We start from the raw sequence: 25,725 nt of genomic DNA on the forward strand, positions 1-25,725 counted from the left end.
AAATGGCCCTGTCCTTATATTATATTAATTTACTATCACCTGTCACATTTCATATATCAAAATAAAGTAGAGATTTAGTGCTTTCATTTCCTATGACAATATTTTCTTTTCTCAAATTTTGCAGAAAACATGCGTTTGTGACTACCTTCAGCAAAGAATTAAGATATGAGCATAACCAACAGTACAAAAATTAAAACATGTTTTATGATCTTCAGAAACAGATCTTAATTATGTAATGGCACATTTTGGATCAGAGGTTGTGCTCTATATGAAGTAGTGAAAAGATACTTCAACTTTGCCATTTTTAAAAGAATTTGCAGGATATGAATAAAAAATGTATATTCATTTTGTGGACTTCGAGAAAGCTTTTGAGTTTGTGCACAGAGACAATAAATGCTATGTGATTGACGATGATAACGAATTCACAACCCCTTTCCTTAAACTGTGATGTAAACTAAGGCTGTTGTATGTCATGTTTCTTGTTTCTCCTTGTGATAGACTGTGGTGCAACAAGCAGTCAGAGAAAAAAGAAACGGGATTCGCGGAGACTTCACGAATATGCTTAAAACCTTGACTTTGCCGATAACATGACACTGTCTGGAACAAGGAATGATATCCAGTCCAAGACAACCAAGAACAACTTGACAACTTGGTAAAAATCGGGTGAAGCTCAATGTCAAGGAATGCAAAGTGCTGAAGATAAACAACTAGCATATGATTTGGCGACAAAGAATTGGTCAGGTTCACATAGCTTGGCGCAAAATGTCACAATGGACAGCGGAGGTACTATTGATATCATGAAGAGGATAGGGCTCTCCGGTGTTACGGACACAGCAGAAAGGCCAAAGTCACTCCCATCAAGGGCATGGTTTTGTCTGTCTAATTGTTACATGGCTGTGAGACTTGGAAGCTCACCACGACAGAGGAAAATAGAATTGACATCTTCCAGGCCAAATACTCGTAACTCCTAAAGGATTTTCAAAGTCCGGTGTCAGCAGCATATCCTAACCAAGGCATGAGATGGAAGATTGATAATATATAGAAGCTTTTACTTGTAATGACGAATCGACGAAATCTTTACCATTACATATTTAGACCTCCTAAGAGAATGTCTACCTACATGTAAAAGCAATAAGGAAAAGACACTGAGTACTGTAGCAGCCAAACCTTAGTTTGATCCCGAACTAAGAAAAAAAAAGCATGCATTAATCGAAACAGATTAAGACAAAAAGTTATCAAACTAATTGACCGGAAATTCCTTAAAAAAAATCAGAAACATTTAAAATTGAAATTAAATATTGTCAACGCATATTTGAATCACGACTGAATGATACTTGAAAAAAAACAATTCAACGACAGGTCTACAGTGTACCATGGCACGCTAAATTCACAAAAATGAGCAAAACATAGTTTCACAGTCGATAAACTAGGTTTATCGATTGTAAACTATAGTTTACGGACTGTGAACTATAGTTAACAAAGTTAATCTATATTTTACATCTGTAAATCATAGTTAACGTGATAATCTATGTTTCACAACCGTAAACTATACTTCACACCAAAAACAATCATTTGCGATCGCAAAACATAGATTATCTGATAAATACAGTTTCACGATTTGTAAACTATGGTTTACAACTCTTAACTATAGTTAACGATCGTAAATTATAGTTTACATACGTGAATCTATGTTTATCAACAAAATCTATTGTTAACGTTTTATTAGACAGATAAACTAAGATTATCATTCGTAAACTATAGTTAACAACCGTTAAATATAGTTTTACAGATGAAAACTATACTTAACGAATTGTAAACTATAGTTCACGGTTTGTAAACTATAGTTAACAGTCGATAAACCTAGTTTATCAATTGTGAAACTAGGTTTAGCATGCCAAATTCACAAAAATGAGCTAATCATAGTTTCACAGTCGATAAACTAGGTTTATCGATTGTAAACTATAGTTTACGGTCTCAAAACATAGATTATCTTATAAATACAGTTTCATGATTTGTAAACTATGGTTTACAACTCTTAACTATAGATAACGATGGTAAATTATAGTTTATAGACGTGAATCTATGTTTATCAACAAAATCTATTATTAACGTTTTATTACAGACAGATAAACTTATATTAGCATTCGTAAAGTATAGTTAACAACCGTTAAATACAGTTTTACAAATGAAAACTATACTTAACGAATTGTTAACTATAGTTTACGGTTTGTAAACTATAGTTTACAGTCGATAAACCTAGTTTATCAATTGTGAAACTAGGTTTAGCTCATTTTTGTGAATTTGGCGTGCCATAGTGTACACTTAATATTCCCGTTCCCCACGACATTTTTATTTGTTGTGGTTTTTTAACAAAAACTTTTTTAAAAATTCACTCTGATTCCATACACAAGTTCTCTTAAGCTATTATTTTAGGAAATATGTCATATGCCGAGGTCCCTCTTTCTCTTTGATAATCCTTAATTGCATGGTCTTGGCAGACAAAGTCTTCAAACAAAATGTTGGGATTCCTATGGGCACGTATTTTGCCCACCTTTGTTAGCGAACCTATTTTTATGCTTCTTCAAGCAGAATTTATTCTAAAACATCTATAGATACGAGGAAAAAATACTTGCTGTGGCTTTCGACTACAAATTTAAATGCATGTACACTGCATGGATCCCAGAAATTGAAATTAAACATACTGCAGTGTCTACCACATCTTTTTAACATCATTTTGGATTTTTAATGACAAGAGGCGACAATGGACAACACTACAAAATGTATGACAAAGGAGACGTCTTCAACTTTTACATTATCAAATATCAACTTTTCTTTTATATATTATACATGTAGTGATGTTCTGCGCTACCGGGTATCACTTTCATTTTGTGTTTTCGTCTAATTCAGTAGTCAAAAACACGCTCTCTGATACCGCTCAGTTTTATATTGGGACAGGCTACTGCAAACTCCATACAGTGTCAATTCTCCTGGACTACTTTCGTGCCCAACGAATAATGATATGGAGTTGTAGCGTAACGTAATACTGAGCTGTCTGGAGCTTGCAGGCTACTGACATATAAGTTTTCAATACAGGGATTACAATAACCTCGCTTTACAGTTAGCATTTCGTATATTCTATGGTCTTTATGATAACATTATTAGTAAAGGTGTCCAATGTGCTTAACTTTAAAAATCGAAATTTAAAAATCGTACTAATTATAAGGCCTGAATTGTTTTCTAATACTAAATTTGATCACGGGAATATTGCCTTATCGATTACTTATCAAGACACAGGGACGTAGCAACAGGGGGGCCAACATTACCTTTACTATTGAAAATGTCCATTGAAAGATTGGTCCCCCCCCCCCCCACTTCTTACCACAGTATAGTAATATGAAGGAAATGTAGGAAGGAAATGTATGCAAAAAAAAAAAAAAATGGAAGTGAAAGGAAGTTGGCCTTCAAAAAAAGTTGGCCACTACCCCCATACCCTCCCCCCCCCCCCCTCCACGAAATAGGATTTTCGAGTTTGGCCAAATTTCTTTTCAGGTAAGCAAAAAAAATTTTTTTATCACGGTTGCCCCCCCCTTTCAAAAACGATGCTACGTGCCTGAGACATAATTACAGTGTTTTTTCTCCGAGGTTCATTTTCTAACTGCTTTATTTTTCTCTACACAAGCCCATGTGCTCTTCCTTTGCACCTGTTCCCTGGTTTGTTTGTTTTTTTTAACTTAGACACATAATAAATCTATTTAATAAATTAATATAAATATTTGTCTCCGTTTTTAATCATGACATTTTTATTTTATAATGAAAATAACGCAGTACACGTTGCAATACAGTTAAAATATTGCAGTATATACTGCAACGCAAAATTCCCTAGCCATTAATCCTTCAACCATCGTATTTTTTTCGAACATCGTCTCAATCCTTACTTTGATGAGAATTTTCATCGGGATCGGGATATAGAAAGTAAGAACGATAATTCAAAATATGTTGTAATGTTGTTTACAAGAATAATTGAGGATCTAACATATCTTTCACATATAAACTAAAGGCCAAAGTGAGTAGAATAATTTCAATAAGCATAAGGCATATAATTTCCATAAATATGTGAATGCATATTTCAATATGACTTCTTTTGAATGGCAATCGACGAAATGTTAAAATTTGAATTTAGTCTACATTAGTTAGATATTGACATAACACATTTCCGAACTAGGCCTAGAAGTCGATAAAAATGTACTAAGCCCAGAAACTTTTATATGTTTCGTTAAACATTTTTTTTTTAATTTACCCTTCCTAGGACAAAATATCGCAAAAGGGAAATGTATCAAGTGCCCCACCCTTTTTCGCCTGTGAACTTATACAAAGTTGATTATGATGTTCTACACTATCCAGAATTTTTAGAGGGGGAATGGGCTATTAGTTCCTGGGAATCTTGTTACTTTGAGGTCCCCAGCTACGTAATAGGTAAAGGACTAGGGGTGAAGGACCAGGGGTAGAGTTCCCTGGATATTTTGAGAGTTAACCTGTTAACAATAAGACTATTATGAAGAGATCATAACTTTGATATGCAGAATACATGTATTAACTGTAATCTTACCAACATTCATCTATATATGTCAGTGAAACCTATATAGACCTAAAATTTTTGTGTTTGATTTAATGGGGATGGTTGCTGTAAGCACCCCTCTCAGAATCAGCACCTGGTACAATGTATCATGATGTACATGATGTATACAGCTGAGGATGATAAATTTTTGTTGTTTGGAATTGGTCTCCTAATTTTTTGTTATTTGGAATTGGTCTCCAATTTTTTGAAATTATTTGCAACCCTTGATGCTTATGTGATTGTCAGAAACTGATTTTTACCTGTGAAATGTTTATGATGTTTGCAAGGTAAGCTGAGCTGCAAAATGAATGTTGGCAACCATTAAATCAACATTAATGCCAAGGATGGCAAATAACAAATGAAAAGATAGTTATTCAGTTATTCCTATTCTATCGGAGCACTATATATTTCATATTCACAAATTTCATTACAATAGTGAAAAATTTCTTCATGATTTTCAGTACATCAACATGACGACTGCAGGTCCAGGTGGATTTCAGGCTGGCACTGCTGTTGTCCCGGCTACTCAGGTGGAAATCAGTGTCCAGTGCAGGTAACTGCTTTATACTTATACCACTGACTGGGGGAATATAGATCAGTGTCATGTGTATGTCAGATTCACTGTTAATGTTGTTCTGCTTTGTTGTTAAAATTGTCAAAAGACCTTTAGGGAAGTTTTTTTAAAAAATAAAATAATTTACCTGGCTAGGTAAGTTATTTGTCAACAGTAAACAGCAGGACATTGTAATAATTTTAGGTTTATACTGAGGAGTCAGTAAATTAAAATTCTGTATCAGTAAATAATTCACTTGCACAGCATCATGTACATTGTATATTGTGGGTTTTATTTTCAGAAATTTAGCAGACATGGATGTTTTCTCTAAATCAGACCCAATGTGTGTTTTGTTTATGAAAGATATAAAAACTAACACATTTTATGAGGTAAGGCTATCTTTGAAAAGAAAAAAATATCACTTCAATATTTGAAATCTGAGCACAGTCTGAAATTATTTATCCTGTTTATATGGTTTTGAAATTTAGGTCGGAAGAACTGTTTATATGGATTTGAAATTAGGTTGGGAGAAGAAACAATTGATAACCAGCTCAATCCCAACTTTGCCAAGAAATTTACACTCACCTACCTCTTTGAAGAATTACAGAGCATTAAATTTGAAATGTGAGTAAATGTAATAAAATTGTAATACATCTTTACAAATGTCAGAGCTATCATGTATCAACTTAAGATATATTTCAAAATCATATTTTAGATATATAACAACTAAAGTAAAGTGTGTATGTATACATTGTTTTATGATGTATATTTAAAGTTAATACATTATACAAAAAAATAACTTGAAAATTATGTACATAAGATTTTTTTTTTTATTTCAGATATGATGTTGATTCTGCTTCTCATAATTTGAAAAATCATGTAAGTGAATTATTATTTCTCAGTTAAAGGCTTGGACATGTTGAAGATGGGAAAAGTCATCTTTGTTTTTTGTTTTTTGTTTTGTTTTGTTTTTTTTTTGTTCTGTTTCTGGGTGGAAAGTATGAAAGAAAAATACACATCACAAATAGCATATCCACTTTTTAGAATATGTAAATCATTCAATTGATAGACACCAAAATAATCGCCTATATTTATTGGTAACATAAGTAATTGAGGGCTTTCTGCTGTAGGACATAATTGATAACTTTCTGCTAATTCTTTTATGCTGTAGGATTTCATTGGACGGATGGAGTGCAGCCTGGGAGAAATTGTAGGGGCACCAGGAGGGAAATTAGAAAAGCCTTTACAGTAAATTATGCTTTTTCATTTAATTATTGGAAATGTTGGCTGATTATTTTATTTACCAAATATGAAATGAAAATGTTTTAGAAAATGAAAATTTTAAATGGTTATACCTATCTTGAACAACACTAAAATATAATTTTTTTGAAGTTGTTGCTGTAAGAGATAAATAAAACTGGGAGATGCCTCAGATGTGTTTGAGCTCTTTTAGTTAAATATAAATGATAAACAATGGTTGGTTCCACACTCCAACTTCTGTTTATTTTTTATGAACTCCTGCAGATAATTCTGTGTTTGAACACAAATTACTAAATGATTATACACTTTGCAGGGGATCTAGGAGAAAGAATGGGACAATAATAGGTAATTAAAAGTACCATAAATTCATTGAGCTTTTGGGTGTTTGAAGGTGCTTGAAAATGTTCATTTAATAAAATATACATAGATTTTTCGTGCCTAAGATTGTTGCTTTGTGTTGCCACAAAACAATGTACTTGCCTATGTATCAGAAGATAATGCATTGAGAACCTAAATATTGCAGATTGATTATTGATACATGTATCTTCATGTATGATACACTTGCTATAGGCCCAACTGTTTAGAGAATGTGCACATTTTATATATCAGTATTTGGAAGTTTTTAAATAATCTAGCTACATCAGTATGTGGGAAGATGAAATATAATATTTCCATAATTACAGTTAAATCTTTTAACATATTAATTGGTTTTGAAAAAAAGAATTGTGATATTTTCAGGATATGATGATGATATGTAGCATATCATTACTGCTTCTTACATGTATATTAATTTTATTTCTTAGCACTTACACATGTGTCATGTATTTACATGTAGTTCTAAATGAAAAATAAGGCATTCTTCATAATAAAATTAAGGAGTACCTGCAGTAGCTAGAATTTCACTTGTACAATTTATTAGTGAAAATGTAGACTACATGTATACATAAGCCTTGTCCTTGTTTCGAAGCTAAGTTATTACTTTAATGAGTAATTAACCCATGTCAGTATCTGTCATATGAAATGTAAACTCAGCATGAGAACCCTATAGATTTGTTGCTGACCTGTGTGTATGTTTATTTGTTTTACAGTCAGAGGAGAGGAGCTAAGCAATTGCAAGGTTTGTTGATTAAATCACAGCTAGAGATTGTTGGTTCATGTTACATGTACCGTATATCTCTCCTAAAATGATAATTTGTTCTCATTTATATATTTAAAAAGAAGCAAAATGAAAATTTTAAATTATACATGTACATCTATGGAAAATTTTATAAATTTGATAGTTTTCTCTCAGTTTTAAATTTAGCTTGATGCTAAGTCACACAAAATTTCTTTTAAAGTTGCTTTTTTCTTGTTTTTAAATTCAGGAGGAGATAACTCTTCATTTCCGAGCTAGTCATCTGGATAAGAAGGATTTCTTTGGAAAGTCTGATCCTTATTTACAGCTTTCCCGGGTTAATGAAGATGGCAGGTGAGCTAAACTAACCCCCATCCAGTTATTTATAATGAATGAAGATAACAAGTGAGCTATGGTGCCCTCCTCTATACCCCCATTTATAGAAGAACGTGTATTGTAAAAATGAACAAATAAAGCCCCGTCTCTTCTGAAGTAAAAGTAGGTCAAACTTCTTGGTTTAGGTCTTGATAATGAAGTCAAGAATGCTAAATGTTATGGTATTTTCTGTGGTAATGAATTAGTAAAATAAAAATTTCTCTTATTCAAAATTTTGAAAAGTAATATTGTATATCAAACTTGTAGGTAAAGAATACAGGGGAAATTTTTAGGTATTTTTAGAAAAAATTGTTAAAGTTAGTGCTTATCTTATATAAATACTGTACCTTCCCATGTTCTTATATAAAATCTCTATCTTCCCTTGTTTAAAAGTTATATCTTTTCCATGCATAATTTTTTTTTCTATAGTCATTTATAGTTACAGAATTAAGAATGTACACTCTACAGATTTTTCTTGTTGTTGTTGTAGTTACACCGTGGTACACAGAACAGAAGTCATCATGAAGACGTTAAATCCATGGAGATTTACAATCATGTCCAGGGCCTTGTGTAATGGAGACTATGACAGGTGAGGCTAGGAAATATATGTACATTGTAGCTGTAGGTAATGTAAAACATTCAATGTTGGGTTATGGGCTCATAATAATTTCCTTTTGTTATAAAGTATGTATGTGAGTATTTTTAGTCAAACTTTTTCAAGATTATAACATCCAGTAAATACATTTCTTTATCTTTTTTCTTCATAATTGGGAAAATTCTAAAAAATATAGATATTTAAAAAATTAAGCATACAACTACATGTACAATGTATACAGATTTGTGATTTTTAAATACCGTATAAGTAGAATTTTTAGCAAGGATTTAATTTTGGCATTATTAGCATGGGGGCTTACATCGCTAAAAGTGAATATCGCTAAAAATGAATGCGTATTATTTGTAATAGCTTCTTTAGTTTAGCATTTTTAAAAAGCTAAAATTAATTCTCGCTAAGAATAAAATACCAGTTTTTAGGTAGAAATTGCTAAATTTGCGTCTCGCTAAAATTTCGACTTATATGGTATTCAGAATGGAAGAAAAATTAATATGCTTGGTATTATGAAATAAAGATTTTCTGCATTTTATTTATATTCTACATTTTAGGAGCATTAAATTTGAATGTTATGACTGGGACAAAGATGGATATGTACAAGGTTTTTAAATGAATTTACAGTATAACATGCTCATAACAAAGAGCCACGCATGAAATAATGCTTCGTTATAAGTGTAATATATTATATTATTATGCTTCTTGTCAGTTTGTCTCTATATAACCCATACCCTAATTCTCGCATAGTGGTCTAAGGATTTATATAGCTTAAGCATACTATGCCGAATTTCACTTGGCCTTATTTTCTGAATAAAATTGTATGCACTACGAGAATGAACTCACGACATGAGGTTGTCAGTTGCCTTATCGATTACGCCACAGAGACGATCACTGATATGGAGAATTTTATTAAATATATAACTTAATTTATAAATTGACACAAGCAGGAGAAAATAGACAAATATTATTTGAAAACAGTTACTGTGTGTATATTTATTTAAGGTTTTACATGTGTAGACAGAGGAGTTTCAAACTAATTACATACAGATCGTTAGATGAATTGATATCACAGTCTAAAACGCTTTTTATATGCGCTTGATTGAAGGATGTAAAGTAAATCTATCAATGAGAATCCACCTCTGTAAACAAATATTTACAAAACAGAAAATAAAGATGAGTATCTTTGAAAACCTTTTAAATAATACTAGTAACAAAATAACTAAGCATGCAACCAATTTTAGCATGAAGATTTTGAATGAGTTTTTCAAGTGCGTTTTAAATTTAGAAAAAATCAAATGGATTGCTATAATCACACAAAATAATTCTTTTAGTGTTGCTTTATGCATGTTTTTAAATTCAGGAGGAGATAACTAGTGCATCGCCTCCGAGCTCGTCACCATGTGATAAGAAGGATTTCTTTGGAAAGTCTAATCCTTATTTACAGTATATCCCGAGTTAATGAAGATGGCAGGTGAAGATAAACGAACCCCTTCGATTCATTATTTATAATGAATGAAGATAACTGAAAGTTGAGCATTCATCATAGATGCCCTCCTCTATTTTTTTAACCACATTTATTGAAGTAATGTAAAAATGAAAAATTGTCAAGGGGTCCGTCTCTTCTTAATTAAAAGTAGATATTTTCATTGACTTCTTGGTTAAGGTTTGATAATGAGATGTAATTTTTTGGGAGATTTATATTTACATCAACTTATTCATCAATTTGATAATGGATCTTTATGTGGTAAAAAAATGTGACATTTTATATAACTCTTCCTCTTTTAAAAATATTAAAGTGAGACTTGATTTTATGGTATTTTCACACCAAGATTCTGAACATGCCAAATAAGATGTGTCTTTCTTTTGTTAGCTTATACACCCAAAGAAACAGGCAAAGAAAAAGAAATATAAAGATTCAGGGGAGGTAATTCTACACAATTTTTTTCAATCTGACACTGTTTTCTTGCGGATTATACTGCATAAAACAAATATTTCCAGCCATCTTGTGAATTAAACAGTTCCTTTAAAATCCAAATTTATTTGTTTTTTTCCCTCTTTATAGGCTTCAATGGGAGCCAATTAAGCACAACATGGATGATCAAAAGTACAAGTTTAATTATGTTGTTGTAGTTACACTGTGGTACATTAGAACAGAAGTCATCATGAAGACGCATGTTTTTTTTATCCTACCTGGAGACCCTTTACAATCATGTCCAGGGCCTTGTGTAATGGGACTATGACTGGTGTAGTTGTAGGAAATATACATACATTGTAGCTGTAGGTAATGTAAAACATTCAATGTTGGGTTATGGGCTCATAATAATTTCCTTTTGTTATAAAGTATGTGTGTGAGTATTTTTAAAATTTTCAAATAAGATTATAAAACTAGTAAATACATTTCTTTAATTTTTTTCTTCATAATTGGGAAAATTCTAGAAAATATAGATATTTAAAAAATGAAGCATACAATTAGAAGTACACTGCATATATACTGAAAGGAAAAAGAAACGCAGGGTAACAAAATATGCGAATTTTTTCTCCAAGGTCATAGGTCAAAAATTCAAAATTGGTCAGATAAGAATCTTCACAAGGTTACTATGCACCAAAATCAGTGTTCAGAATTATTCAAACGTGAAATGTATGACGTAACGTAGGAAAAGTGCTAAAAAGCCAAAAACACTGTGCAACTTGATGACGACTTCTGTCTTGTCTCTAGATTTTATAATTATTTTGTTTTTACCATTTGATGCACTTGAAGTATACACATTGTTTTTCAGTATTTACAGATATTATGCATTTCTTGCAATCTTGAAAATTTACAGTTGACGGAAGTTCCATAAATCTTTGGATCTGGCTTTTACGTTGCCTAAGTAAGGACAAAGGCAACAACAGCTTGCTGTGCAGTCGCTAAACTGAGAAAGTTTCCCCCCTTAGAAACGTCTTAACTGTCGTCAGAGAGGGCCTTGAATGGTTTTTAATCAGGAGTTATTGATGGGAAAAATTGACGCGTAACTGAGCCACGTCAAGAGCGGGTTATTCGTCCTGCCACCTGTTTAATCGCCACCTTACTACCACAAAACTGCTATAAATAGTGTAGGTTATCATAATCATTACATTCACCATAAAACTGAAAGAAACCGATTGCGCGATTTGGATCTTAAAGCTGGTCAACTTTATGTTGGAGATCCTCTCACTGGCGCATGCGCAGGTGAAAGTTTGCTTAATTTTTTTCGTCAATAACTCCGGCCCATTGTAATTAGGTTTATCAAGATTTTCAGCCAAGCAAAAATTGTTACCCACTCGACTGGTCCCCATAAAGATAACCAAAAAATTCTCATTGAACATCTGTTCTCCAAGGGCTAGTGGAAGATAGGGTTCGAAGTGTCCAATAAAAGTCCCTTTCAACTAAGGACTACATATTTGAAAAGGTTGAAAAATATCCCTATTAGTAGGATAAACACACTTTTGAATTTGCAAAGGAGAAAAAAGACCGTGACAGATACGCGAAGGTAATATATTTAAAAGATAATGATAAAATTCAATTTTCACTTTTTGATAGGGGGTATTCGTCATTCAGTCTCAATAACTTGAAAATTATGAGGCAAAAAAAATGGAATTTCAACTTACATTTTTATTAAAGATGAATTTTGACGTTAGATAGGAATACTAGAAAATACATCAAGAAAAATAAAATTATTTTACCTCAAAAGTTTACCCTGCGTTTCTTTTTCCTTTCAGTATATATAGATTTGTATTATTTAAATATTCAGAATGGAAAGCATTACCGGTAATATGCTTGGTATTATGAAATAAAGATTTTCTGCATTTTATTTATATTCTACATTTTAGGAGCATTAAATTTGAATGTTATGATTGGGACAAAGATGGAGGGTATGTACAAGGTTTTTAAATAAATTTACAGTATAACATGCTTATAACAAAGAGCCAAGGATGGAATGATGCTTTTTTAGAAGTGTAATATGTTATAATATATCCATCTGTTAAGTGCTCAATTTGATTTATAAGGGGAATGATAATCTTTTCGCTCTAAGCATCGATTCATTATTTAAATAAAAAAAATGAAATCAACTTCTGAAAGTTGTAGAAACATATTCATCATTATAAATTTTGTATCTTTTATCTGTATTTTTTTAAGGCATGACTTAATTGGAGAATTTAAAACCTTTTCTCCGAGGCATGTTATTGATTTGCGGAAGAAGGTCATTGTTCTTCCAATGTTTTTCTAGTAAGACGTAAATGCCATTAATTGATATAGTCTCCTTTTTAATGATTTGAAAGAGAGTTTGTAATTTGGGAGATTTATATTTACAGCAACTTATTCATCAATAATGATCTTTATGTGAGAAAAAATGTGACATTTTATATAACTCTTCCTCTTTTAATGAATATTAAAGTGAGACATTGATTTTATGAGTATTTTCACACCATGATTACTGTAACATGCATGAAATCACGTGCATGTGTCTTTCTTTTGTTAGCTTATACACTTTAAAAGAAACATTGGTTTTTAAGAAAAAGAAATATAAAGATAGATCAGATGTAATAGTACTTCTACATTAATTTTTTTCAATCTGACACTGTTTTCTTGCGGATTATACTGCATAAAACAAATATTTCCAGCCATCTTGTGAATTAAACAGTTCCTTTAAAATCCAAATTTATTTGTGTTTTTTTCCCTCTTCTATTTGCTTCAATGGGAGCCAATGAAGCACAACATGGATGATCAAAAGTACAAGTTTAATTTTAATTAGATTGATGTTGCATCTGTCTATCTCTTTTAAACATCTAAATAATTCTTTAATTGCAGGTGCTACTATTGAGTTATAAATCAGAGCAGATCTTTTCGTTTCTGGATTACATACAAAGTGGGTCAGTAAAAAACAAATATATATATTTTTTTTTTTGCAAATGATAACTGTTAACAGGTATCTACTGTTCTTAGCAGAATTTCAAAAACTTAGTGGATTTTTTCAGTTTTTATAACAAGGAAAATCATCTAGATATTTTTTTTCCTTTTGTGTATGTTTGTATTCTAAACTTAAAAACTTAAGAAGTAAATTTAAAATGAGATAAAATAAACCTTTAAGAGAATTTTAATATGATTCAACACTTAATTGATGTTAAGGTACAACTGTCAGAAACTAAATTTTTAACTGAAATCATTTAAAATGTGAAAATGAAAAAAAAAAATTATTGATTTAGTAGCACTGAAATGAACTTCACAGTAGCGATAGATTTCACTGCCTCTAATGGAAACCCCTCTTCTCCCTCATCTCTTCATTACCTGAACCCATACGGAACCCCAAACCAATACGCTGCGGCTATTCAAGCTGTAGGAAACATTATTCAGGACTATGACAGGTATGGAAACCAAACATGACAATGAATGTCCAGGTGTGATTAACATTATACCTGTTCTATAGTGCTCTTCCTGTTTATCCGTATCTGCATGATCAGTGTACTGTACAGTACAACGTACATGTATATCTGATCTATTGGCTGTACAGAAAATGTCACATATACATGTATTTCACCCATGCAAAGAATCATGGTGGAACACCAACATTAATGGTAAATAGAATATTCTCTTGCAATTTGAATTGTTTATCAGAAAACATAATTTTTTTCTTGTTGATGTTTGGTACAGTTTTTGGTACAGTATTTTATGGGCAATATACTGTATTGTTAAATTTCAGTATTTCCAAGGCTTCTGTACAGTTGGGGGGAGGGGGGTGTGTGGCAACGCACTTTGAAAAAATTACGCACTTTGAAAAAATTTTTCAAAGTGCGTTAAAATTGGGACAAAATCAACGCACTTTGAAAATATTTTTCAAAGTGTGTAAATTTGGGACCAACTCAACGCACTTTGAAAAAAAAATTTTCAAAGTGCGTTAATATTCTACATCAATATATTTTACCATGGACACACTTAACGCACTTTGAAAAAAAAATTATATTTTAGTCATGGAAAGATTTTATTTGTTATTTCTCTTTCAAAAAACTAAGCCTAACCCTAACCTCAAAAATGAATTGATTTACTCCCGTCGAAAAGAGGAGAAGACGGGTATAAGATTCCTCAGTCCAAATCTTTATCTTTCCAATACATACACTGTATAGGTGTTGGTAACAAACGGGGGAGGGGAGCAATAAACCTCAAAAAGGTACGCTGCATTTTCAATGTTTATACGATGTATATAGCTTTCCAAAATAAGTGGGAGGCTTAGCCCCCCATCCCCTCCCCTGGCCCTTCGCCTAGTCTCGATGTCTATGCTATACTCAAAGCATTCATATAATTATGTATTTACCTAACTGGTATGACGTTGAAAACTTTCAAAAATAAATGAGTTAATTAAAACAGATGAAAACTATAAATTTTTAAGTACGGTAAACTTATGAGAGAGAAAGAATTTTCATAGTTTTGAACAATCAAATTGGCCCCTTTTTATTATGATAAATGCAAAGTTGCTTGAAGCTGTCCTCTGTTAGTGCCCCCTATACACCTTTACATCTACTTATCAAAGACTAGAATTAAAAAAAAAGAAGAAACGAATTGATGAACTTAAAAAATCGTCACTCTTTTTTTTCAAGACCCTTTAATTTTCCCTTTTATTTTTTCAAAACCTTAAATATTTAAAACGTCAATATCTCAGGTCCTACAGTGACTTTATCATAAAAAAGTTATCAAACCAGGATCTGTTATTTATCATACCGATTATTTGAAGGAATTTTGATCAATCTTTACATTTTTTTGAAAGTGCGTTAATATGGTCGATATTAACGCACTTTGAAAAAAAAATATTTTTTTCAAAGTGCGTTAGCTTGGTCCAAAATTTTAACGCACTTTGAAAAATTTTTTCAAAGTGCGTAATTTTTCAAAGTGCGTTGTAACAGGGGTGTTAAAATTGATCCTTTTTGTACACATATTTTACAGAATAACTTCTTTTTCTTCAGTGATAAGCTGTTTCCAGCCCTGGGATTTGGAGCAAGAATGAGTGATGGCTCTGTTCACCACGAGTTTGCATTGGTAACAATTTGAAATTAATTTTATACTTTTTATAATCAAATCCAGATGCATAAATAGATATGATGAAAACCAAGAATAAAATTAGTTAGGGGTATATTTATATTTAATGGATGTTAAAATCCAAACTAGTAAACTATCTGTAATATCAGCACTGGCAATAGTCCACTTTGCCTCTTGACTTGTAGGTTAAAGGACATATTTTTTTAGTATAAATATGTACAATTGTAAATGTTTCAATTAATGAAATACAATTGTTACAATTACACCAGATTTTTTTTAATCAGAGAGATGCAACAGTTCCCAATTTTTAACAACACTTTCTTTGATATATTGTAGAATTTTAACCCCTCCAACCCATTCTGTCAGGGAGTAGAGGGAGTCCTGCAGGCATACTACAACTCACTGAAGAATGTCCAACTGTACGGCCCTACAAATTTCTCCCCCGTCATTAACCACGTAGCCAGGTAAATACAGGTGTTCTTTAACTGATACCTTGTCATTAACCATGTAGCCAAGTAAACACTGGTGTTACATGTAACTTAAACCATGTCATTAACCAAGTAGCTAGTTAAATACTGGTGTTAACTTATACCCTGTCATTGACCAAGTAGCCAGGTAAATACAGACCTTGACATTAACCACGTAGCCAGGTAAATACTGGTGTTAACTTATACCATCATTGACCAAGTAGCCAGGTAAATACAGGTCTTAACTTACACCTTGTCATTAACCATGTAGCCAGGTAAATACAGGTGTTAACTTTAACCCCACCTCTGTTGATTTTCCCTTGAAATCCTGGCTTACGATTGGTTATAGTCTGTCACGTGAAGGAGGTGGATTACTTATACCTGGTCAGTTGTAAATCTATACCCGGTCGATGTATTACGTCACAAACACAATATGACGTCATAATAGGCACAGTATTAGCGTGATGAAGCATTTAGCAGAGAAAGATATTGATAAACCACAGATAATACGTAAATGTTTCATCGGTGGGGTAAATTCGTTACACAGTTTTTTAGTGAGAGGGTACGGGATGATACCTGGTTAGTAAATTTCATACCTGACTCGGCTCCACCTCGCCAGGTATGAAATTTACTAACCAGGTTTCATCCTGTACCCTGTCACTAAAAGTATGTAACTAATAATACCATGTTATTGACCAAGTAGCCAGGTAAATACAGGTCTTAACTTACACCTTGTCATTAACCATGTAGCCAGGTAAATACAGGTGTTAACTTATACCATGTCATAAACCATGTACTCAGGTAAAAACTGGTGTTGTAAAGGTTTTTTTAAAGTTACATATTGTCATCGAGTGTGTGTTTTGTAAATGGGAACTATTTGGCCATGTAAAAGTCTTTGTCAGTCTGTCTAGTCTGTATTGATTCAGAATATACTAGGTAATTTTGATAAATCAGAACCTTTGGGATGGAGTAGGATCATATTTGGTAATGAAAGTTTTACATTGAAATTCATTACAATATAAAAAAATGGAGAAAAAATCTCAAGAAAAGCACAGGTATTCAACACAATTGAATTCCAATAGTATGGTTCTTGCATATAGTGCACACTGTACTTATTTCTTTCAGATTTGCTCAGGCAATACAAGATGGCAGTCAGTATTTTGTTTTGCTTATCATTACTGATGGAGTGATCACAGACATGCAGCAAACCCAGCAGGCTATTGTTAACGTGAGTACAGTTAGTTTAGTGTAAGCACAGTTTGTTTTTAATAACTACAGTAAGTTAAATAGACCTTGTACAATGTCCAATCCATTGTTTTTATTGTCATTATTGTGCGTTTTACTTGCAGGCCTCCAGACTCCCTATGTCCATTATCATTGTTGGTGTAGGGGACGCTGATTTTACTGGTATGTGTGATATAAAATGTCACTACATTTAGAAGGCATTATTTTCAGTAACAGTTTGTTATATCACATATTTTGAAGATGTTAAACATGTACACACACATTCAGAAAAAAAATACAGTTCATGTTTCTAAAGAAATTACTATTTTCTGGCATTCTTTGACTATTAATATTAGGAAGATGAGACAACTTGCTTCCTGTATTTAACTGAATTACTTATTTCAGCTATGAATATTTTGGACGGTGATGATGTCAGACTATCTTACAATGGAGTGTACGCAGAGAGAGATATTGTACAGGTATTGTAACGTATTGCTACTTGTCCACTGTTTTATCAAGTTCTTAATGATAAGATTATTTCTGTAATGCTGTTGAGCTTTTTAACTACTGTTCAATCTGGTAATTCTAAATGATAGAATGCTTTTAAACACTTCTAGTGGTGTTGAGCTCTTTAAGTTCCATTCAATCAGATAATTGTTCCATTTAAATTTTCTTTAATTATGTAAAACAACTCCAGATGTTGCCTTGGTGATTTTTCTAATTAGATGTAACTAAAGTTTTAATTTTTTTCCCTATAGTTTGTTCCATTTAATGACTTCCTAAACCGTGGTAACATGACGTTGAGTCAAGCAGCCCTAGCTAAAGAAGTGCTGGCAGAAATACCGGATCAGTTTTTGTCGTACATGAAAAAGCACAATGTAAAGCCCCGGATATCTGCTACTGCCCCGCCATAGACCTACATATCCCTGAAGTAGAGATATCATTTATCATGTTTACAGACTTCAAATGCTTCTAAGATTTTTAATGCAATAATTCTTTTTAATTAATTTACTGCTGTTAATTCAGTGTGTATTCATAGTGAATTGATGTATTAGTGCTGTTAATTCAGGGTGTATTCATAGTGAATTGATGTATTACTGCTGTTAATTCAGGGTGTATTCATAGTGAATTGATGTATTATGCTCTTAACAATTATTGGTTTTAGATTTACTAGGGATCTATACATGTACACTGTATATATCTCCTTGATTTTGCAGGTGCTCTTACATTTACTTGTATCAATTCATGTAAGTGTGTTAATAAGAAATATCAGCCATGTGTAGAAAAGGCAGTATCTGAAAAGAGGTGTTAATATTGCCCATGTGAACAATATAGTTTGTAGTTTAACATTCTGTAGATGTTTTGACATTGTTTTATGTACTTGTCTTTGAAACAACCATTCTTTCCTTTAAAATTTCACAGCTTTATCTTGCAGTATTTGATTAAAGCCTAAATGTAGGTTCCTGTAGGAATAGAGACATTTGCTGTGATTTCATACTAGAATTTTTTAAACATTCTTAATGTGCAATATACATTGTCAAGACATTTAGGTTGGTGATTCTGTTGCTTATATACCTTTTATGGCATTCTCTTTAGGTTTAGACTGATAATTATAATTTTTTTATGTAATTTTTACATTTTTATGTAGTACATTTTATACATTTTATTTTTATCTTTAAATGACTGTGTGAGATATTTTTCACTTTCTTTATTGTCACTAAGGGCAATTGAGAAGACTCACTGATGGACATTGGATGTGGCATCTGTTGAGTACAGACTTTAAACTGGATGCTGTTTGGATATATATTGACTGTGCATTGGTTTCAGTTTGTATCTCAATTAATTTTGGACTACCTCCAGTTTAGATCTCTGTTGATTTTGAATTGAACACAGCTTGGATAACTGTTGATTTTGAATACTGTAGAAGTACTTTTTTCCGCGTGGTATTAATTTACGCTATGTACGCGGCCACAAATTTTCCGCGGAAATTTTTCCAAGCGTACTTTTTATAAATGTAAGGCATATAGTGACAATCTAAGAAATCCGCGTTATTTTCTATCCGTAGATTAAACAGATATTAAGATTCCGCGGAATTATGATTCCGTGGAAAAAAATACGTCTACAGTATGCTTATAATGCAGCATCCAATGACTTTGAACTGACTATAGTATAATATTAATCAACTCAATGTACATTGTTATTTTCTCTTTAACAGATGCTCAACAATGCTCAATACATTAAGGTGTAATTCATTTTCCTAATTTGTACAAATTGATGTCAACTTAGCAAATGCTTTAATTGCTTATTCTTTTGTTAACTTCTAACTTGGTTAGATACATGTGTACTGAAGCACCAACACTTTGATTTTAGTTTCCTGTGTTCAGTTTTAGTTGATTTACTGCGGTAGTTTTGCATGCATCATGACTGTTGAAGTTTGTAAAACACGCAATTCTGTGATTTTAGAATGCATTTTAGAAATGTTCATTGCAATAAATGTGTTTAAGTTCAGTTTTAGGTTATGTGAGTCACTTAGGTGACCAATTGCAATCTGTTTTGTTCATTTTTGTGCATTGTTAGAAATCCAACAGGATTTATATGGCTTCTTCTCAAAAAGGGGATTCAACAATTTTGGTATAGGAAAATCAGTGTGACAATGATTATGAATTTATGGCCACTACTTCCTAATTATACAGTAAAAATGCAGCAATTCTTTCAAATTCTTTGCTAGACTACAGCAGTATGTGAAAGCAGTAGTTCGTTGTTTACAACTGAATGTTAGTAACAATAGATAGTGTAGGCGACAGTCTGACAAACACTGGTAAATGACAGCTTCACACTCAGACTTGACCTTTTTATTGATCCTTGGTTGCCTTTTTTCTCTCGATTTTAAGCAATGTATCACACTATAATATCAGTTTATGTTCCTTTATTTCATAATTATGAAACCATGTTTTTATGGATCCTTTTCAGGGTCGTATTCTATTTTACTCAGGTGACCGTTAAGGCCTCTGGTCCTCTTGTATTTATTGCTGTTCTTAAGATGTAACATAATATTTAAAACTAATACTGATACCAGTATATCTTGAAAAGTTTCAATATTTTTTTTTTACTTTTACTATTAGATCTATATAATTATATATTTAAAAATTTTGCAAATAAACTTCAGAAATCATGCACCTTTTAAATTTTATTTTAATTTCACTTGAATATAGTTAAATATCACCATTAATTAGCTGTAAGAGAGAGAGAAAGAGAGAGTTGGTTATAGCTGGCGAAATTCTTAAAATATTCTTTGTAATAATAAATTAATTTGTTAAATTAATTTGTCAAAACAGAATAATAAAAGATAGAGCCGTACGTGGTTGTTATAAACACTTCCGTAGCTCTTAGATAGTACAGTGTACTCACAATTCTTAATGGAACTGACGCCAATCAATTATCGTTTAATAAGGTCTCTGTTAAAACGCCATTCAAGGAAAACTCTCTCTCTGTCTGTGTGGGTGGGTGGGGGAGTTAGTCGATATTTCTCCTCAAGTCCCCGGCAAATGATGTTGGCAACAAAAATTTACCATATATATATGTGATTTACATCAGTACGTGTAATTCATAAGTATTGAGGATAGACACATATTAACACCAGTGACAGACTTACGCATTTCCTGTTATACGATTATTCATCCCCTTGGTTCGTAATATCTGACGTTTCCAAGGTTTATTTTAACGATTTTCATATTTTAAGTGCCAAGTAAAACATCAAAATCATGAAAAAGCCAGGATAACATAGACTATTTATTTTGAACTATTATCTCCGCAGACTTTATTGGATGCAGATAAAGCAAAACTTCTGCAGAAAATCTTATTCGTTCTCAGTCTGAAATATGAAGGATATGGAGACAACGAACAGTATTCAATATCAAAGTCCATGAAACAGTACAAAATAGGAGCAGAGCAAACACGGACGAGGACCTTCAAAACATCAAAGGTGGGATCAGGTGTCATGGAGTAGTGGGCATCCCCTGCCGACCGGTCACACCCGCCGTGTGCTCCTTGTCATGATCGGAAAATAACGGGAAAATCCGTCGTCAATTCAGTGAATAAATAATGGACTAATAGTTAGTATGAAAAACGTCAGTCAGCATTTGATTCAATGAGGTCTGAAATTATCGGATCCGGCAAAACGATCATTACGTTTTTGACGTCATTTCAATTATGACGTCACCTTTCAAAAAGAATGTCGCCTTTTGGTTTCTTTATCTGTTTTTGTCACCTATGTTTTCTTTCTGTATTTTGTAAAAAGACTAATAAACAGGTAAACTTTTTATGATGAATTTTTTTGATAACTTTTAAATTGGTAACAAGCTTAAGGAGTTTATATGTTGCATAACTTTTTTCATATTAACTCTTTTCAAGTGTTTTTTCGCTTATATGTAGAACGTGGACATACTGGAGGATGATCCTGAAAATGCCAACAAAGTGATTCCATTTCCGGAGAGTTTCACCAGACTTGTGAACGAGCACATAAGGGATTCCCTGAATGCCCTCTCGGTTCAAGAAGCATCGCGTTATACAATAGACTGCAGTAATTACGTCACAGATAAGATAATAAGTAATTTTAGGCAGTCAAAATTTCGATGGGTCCATAATGGAATGCGGCTTTCAACTGATAGAGGAAGAATTGTGCATAAAAAGGGTGAACTAACTTTTAGAAAGATACTGTTGAAGGATGGCGGCACGTATCTTTGTCAAATAGAATATCAGCCATATTTAGTAAAGACAGTAGGCGTGTATTCACTGATGGTCAAACCACTCAGGCCACGCCCTAGAATCGTCAAGTATGGCAAAAGATTCTGTGTGCAGTGTAACAGTGCGGGTATTGGACACGCGTATCTGTATACAAAACGTAACTGGATCATTAACAACTCGTATACTGTGTTTCCAAACGGTATCCCGGCGACCTCTATCTTCGAAGACTGTGTAGATTTCGCGCTGCCCAAAATGACTGGCTTTTGGAAGTGTGTGACGTCTCAAGAATATTCAACAAGGGAATGGACAACTGCTTACTTCCAAATACAAGTGACCCGAGAGCCCTCTTTTTTAGGGAAAATTGAGAACTTTATGAAAGATAATTGGATTCATTTTCTTTTGATTTTTCTTGGCATTGGTTTGTTTCTTGTGTCGTTTTTGGTTGCGAAATTCAAGAAAGGGGTATTTTTGAAAGGTGAAAGTGCAGAAAAAACACCGTTGGCGATTACAGAAGAGGAACCCCAGCCAGAAAATGAACCACTTACAGCTGAAAATAATAGTGAAAACGAAATGTACTTTGATGAGCAAGAAAACTAAACCAAAGTGAACTTATACAAATAAGGATCATCTTTTTCACAGCAGAAAAAATAAAGTATATAAATTTGATCTTGTCTTTCTGTCATGTTTATTAGTAATATTTATTAAAATCATTTATTTGTAAAAATCCAAGTCAAGCAATCTAGATAGCTGAAATTTGATTTTTTTTTTTAAAACTTAAACAATATATAAAAATCGCCGTCTAATAGGGCTGCGACGTGTTCTCAACATATAGACAGAATTTGGTTAAAGCCCTCATTACTTATTACAAGCATACCTGGTAATGCATTATGAAAATTCAAATTCAACTACTTGATTAAAGACTGCTTTTATTTTGATTGTGCTAGCCAAACTCTCAGACCTCTGGAACAGGGATCACAACATTTACAATTTTTAATTCTGTGTGTGCTAGCAAAGAGTGGTCATCTAACATGGTATCCAGCCCTGTTTCTTTTTCATACAACAATATAAAATTAGATAATAACCTATTATTGAACAATAAACTTTTTTTTTTAAAAAGAACCCATAAAGTTACATAAGAAAACTGAACTAATTTGGCTATTCAGATAAAAAAAAAAACACTTCATGGTCAAACGTCTATGTCAAATGCATGAAATCAACGCTGTACATAGTTTTCATCAAGTCTCATGGCAGCACGTGCCATATAGTTTTCGGAGATAAGGTGTTCCAACAAACCGTTGGAATTCCCATAGGTACCAATTGTGCCCTTGTTGTTATAAGCAGGCCTTTTTGTATTCATATGAAGCAGAATCTATATTTTAAAAACTTAAACATGAAAAGGAAACACTTGCTTTGACCATTAGTTATTTCTTACTTCTATTCATGGTTTCGATCAATTTTGGTGAATTTTTCAAGACACCACATAATACAGAGTCTAATACATACATCTGTTTCAGATTTGACCTAATAACAAAATTTTATGATAAACGTGATGATTTCTACTTTTCTATCATCAACTTTCCAAACTGTCCAAAACAGATAGAATAAAGTCATCTTTCCTTACTTTTTATACATTGTACTCTGAAGATGATATCAAAAGCTTGCTAGATATTGCATAACAATCTCTATGTACTATTAGTCTTTGATAACCAAGTCTTTCCGCGATTTGCTGAAATTTTAACTGGCACTAGTTATGCTGCTTTATCAGTTTTCCTCTAGTTTATCTTTGTGTTAAGCAAAAATTATTCAAAAACTTCTTTACGATATGAATAAAACACTTGATCCGGCCTTGAACTCGAAAAATAAATCAGTTTTAATAAATAAATACTCAGTAATATACATGTATAATTTTCGACGCGAATTCTAAATGAATACAATACAGGTCTGTCTTATCAGTATCATTCAAGTATTTGAATGTTTTACTGACTACAAAGTACAAACCCTATGACAACTGTACTTATTGTCACATTCCTCATTTATTTAGTAGAATAAAGTATAAGATTGTTAGGTCATCTAACTTTTTTTCAAATTCAAGACCATGCTCTGGGTGTGAATTCTGTGATAAATTTTAAAAACGAGACAGGGTACTGTCAAATAAATTGATGTTACATGAATTTCAACAGCCTCCATTTTAGTCAATAAAATGGAGCAGAGGAACATTACTAATTTCAAATTTCATTTTTGTGAAATCAAATAAAAGGTGGGACACTTATGATGCATTGATTCACGTTCCAGCAACTCAATCCATGAAATCGCGTTTATGCAAATTTTCTCAATTTATAATAATCCATAACTCACTATGCTCATTATTTCTATATAAAAAAAATCTATTTCAAACACTTTGATTCAGTTAAAAATTGCTTTATATGAAATAAAATAATTTCATAATAACAAAAAACATTTTCAATAAATAAATCACAGCACAGCATCATGATCAGCATACATATAATATATATTCAAGTAATCAGTTGTTTTTAAAGTTCTAGCACAGATAATGTACGAATGACAGCTAGCTTTGACTGATACTACTATAACAGTTGAACGGACATTTGAACATTCATAAACAAGCATATAATATATCCAATAACAATTCCAACCGTAAATAGTTTAAGTGTCCTAAAATCATTGTTATGAACCAATAATTGCTTACAATTACATGAACTAGGATATGGCATAAATGTCGATCGCTGAACTTTGGGTTTGCCTCGAACTTTTCCTTCTAAATCGTCCACCAATTCTTGTAGCTTTGCACTTTCATTTCTAACAAGTTGACCTTGTCGATAAATCTGTCTCACTAATTCTCTATCTCTAAAAAGGCGATATGCTGTTTGAATTCCTTCTCCTGTACTAGAAATAGATGACCCCATTTTGTCTTCCTCGGGGTCTCTCCGGGGTACACACAGTTTTAAATACAGGTGCGCACTACTGTACAGGTGTGATGTACATGTAGATATTTACCCCAACAACGACCTCAAAACTCCTAAAGTTAGAAAACTGAACATGAGTTCCCTGTTGATGTTAAAGAGATAATCATGCGTAAACCTTTGATCATTTAGTGTCAAAAAGTTAGAGATTGAATATACGGAAGAGATATATCAAAAATCATGCGTCCCCAACAACCTTATAGTAAATGTTCATTTAGTGCCCCCCCCCCCCCCCCCCACTTTTTCAAAAAGTTAGAAAAAGATTGGAAGTATTAAGTTGGGAAGTCCATTCAGGCAAACTTTTAATTTTCGTTTTTTTTTTTTTTTTTTTGCTTGTCAACTTTTTATAATAAAAGGAAACTTTTTTCAAAAACGATGCTACGTGCCTGGTATAACACAAATTAACAGGGTAAATAACGAATTCAACAAGAGATGTTTGTAAAACATTTATGCCCCCCTCCCCCAAATAATTGGAATATTTGTCCAAGTCCAAAGGGCATAACTCTGTCTTAACACAGGAGTTCCTGTACCTATCAATTTTACCGATATCAGAAAATAAAAAAAATATGTAATACCTAAATTATAGGTATTTTGCGTATTTTTTTATTTACTGAAAATCTCGGTAAAATTGACAGGTACGCGAACTCCTGTGGTCTTAAATGGCTTGATCGTATCCAAAACAGAACTTGACCAAGACCAAGGGTCGTACGATAAAATCTGTTTTCCAAATTTCATTTCAGT

General features: G+C 32.4%; 2 protein-coding genes across 2 annotated transcripts; both read left to right on the plus strand.

Moving 5' to 3' along the window:
• The first annotated feature begins 3,970 nt into the window (after positions 1-3,970).
• LOC134273943 (copine-8-like) lies at positions 3,971-19,768 on the plus strand. Its single transcript, XM_062756168.1, has 21 exons — positions 3,971-4,063; positions 5,077-5,168; positions 5,470-5,557; positions 5,611-5,614; positions 5,699-5,792; positions 6,008-6,047; positions 6,340-6,416; positions 6,742-6,773; positions 7,517-7,545; positions 7,793-7,896; positions 8,408-8,506; positions 9,079-9,121; positions 10,395-10,448; positions 13,353-13,414; positions 13,751-13,906; positions 15,497-15,569; positions 15,906-16,033; positions 17,162-17,264; positions 17,386-17,443; positions 17,666-17,739; positions 18,019-19,768. The coding sequence occupies exons 2-21, from the start codon at positions 5,086-5,088 to the stop codon at positions 18,172-18,174; spliced, it is 1,557 nt and encodes a 518-aa protein (XP_062612152.1). The 5' UTR covers positions 3,971-4,063; positions 5,077-5,085; the 3' UTR covers positions 18,175-19,768.
• Positions 19,769-21,486: 1,718 nt separating this feature from the next.
• On the plus strand, positions 21,487-22,669 carry LOC134273939 (uncharacterized). The gene is made up of 2 exons (XM_062756164.1): positions 21,487-21,569; positions 21,692-22,669. Exons 1-2 carry the CDS (start codon positions 21,492-21,494, stop codon positions 22,598-22,600), a joined length of 987 nt encoding a protein of 328 aa, XP_062612148.1. The 5' UTR covers positions 21,487-21,491; the 3' UTR covers positions 22,601-22,669.
• Positions 22,670-25,725: the final 3,056 nt, after the last annotated feature.

The sequence above is a fragment of the Saccostrea cucullata genome, unplaced genomic scaffold, assembly GCF_032062105.1.
Source record: "Saccostrea cucullata isolate Sc308-1 unplaced genomic scaffold, CSIRO_AGI_Scuc_v1 ctg1276, whole genome shotgun sequence".
Taxonomy (NCBI): Eukaryota; Metazoa; Mollusca; class Bivalvia; order Ostreida; family Ostreidae; genus Saccostrea; species Saccostrea cuccullata.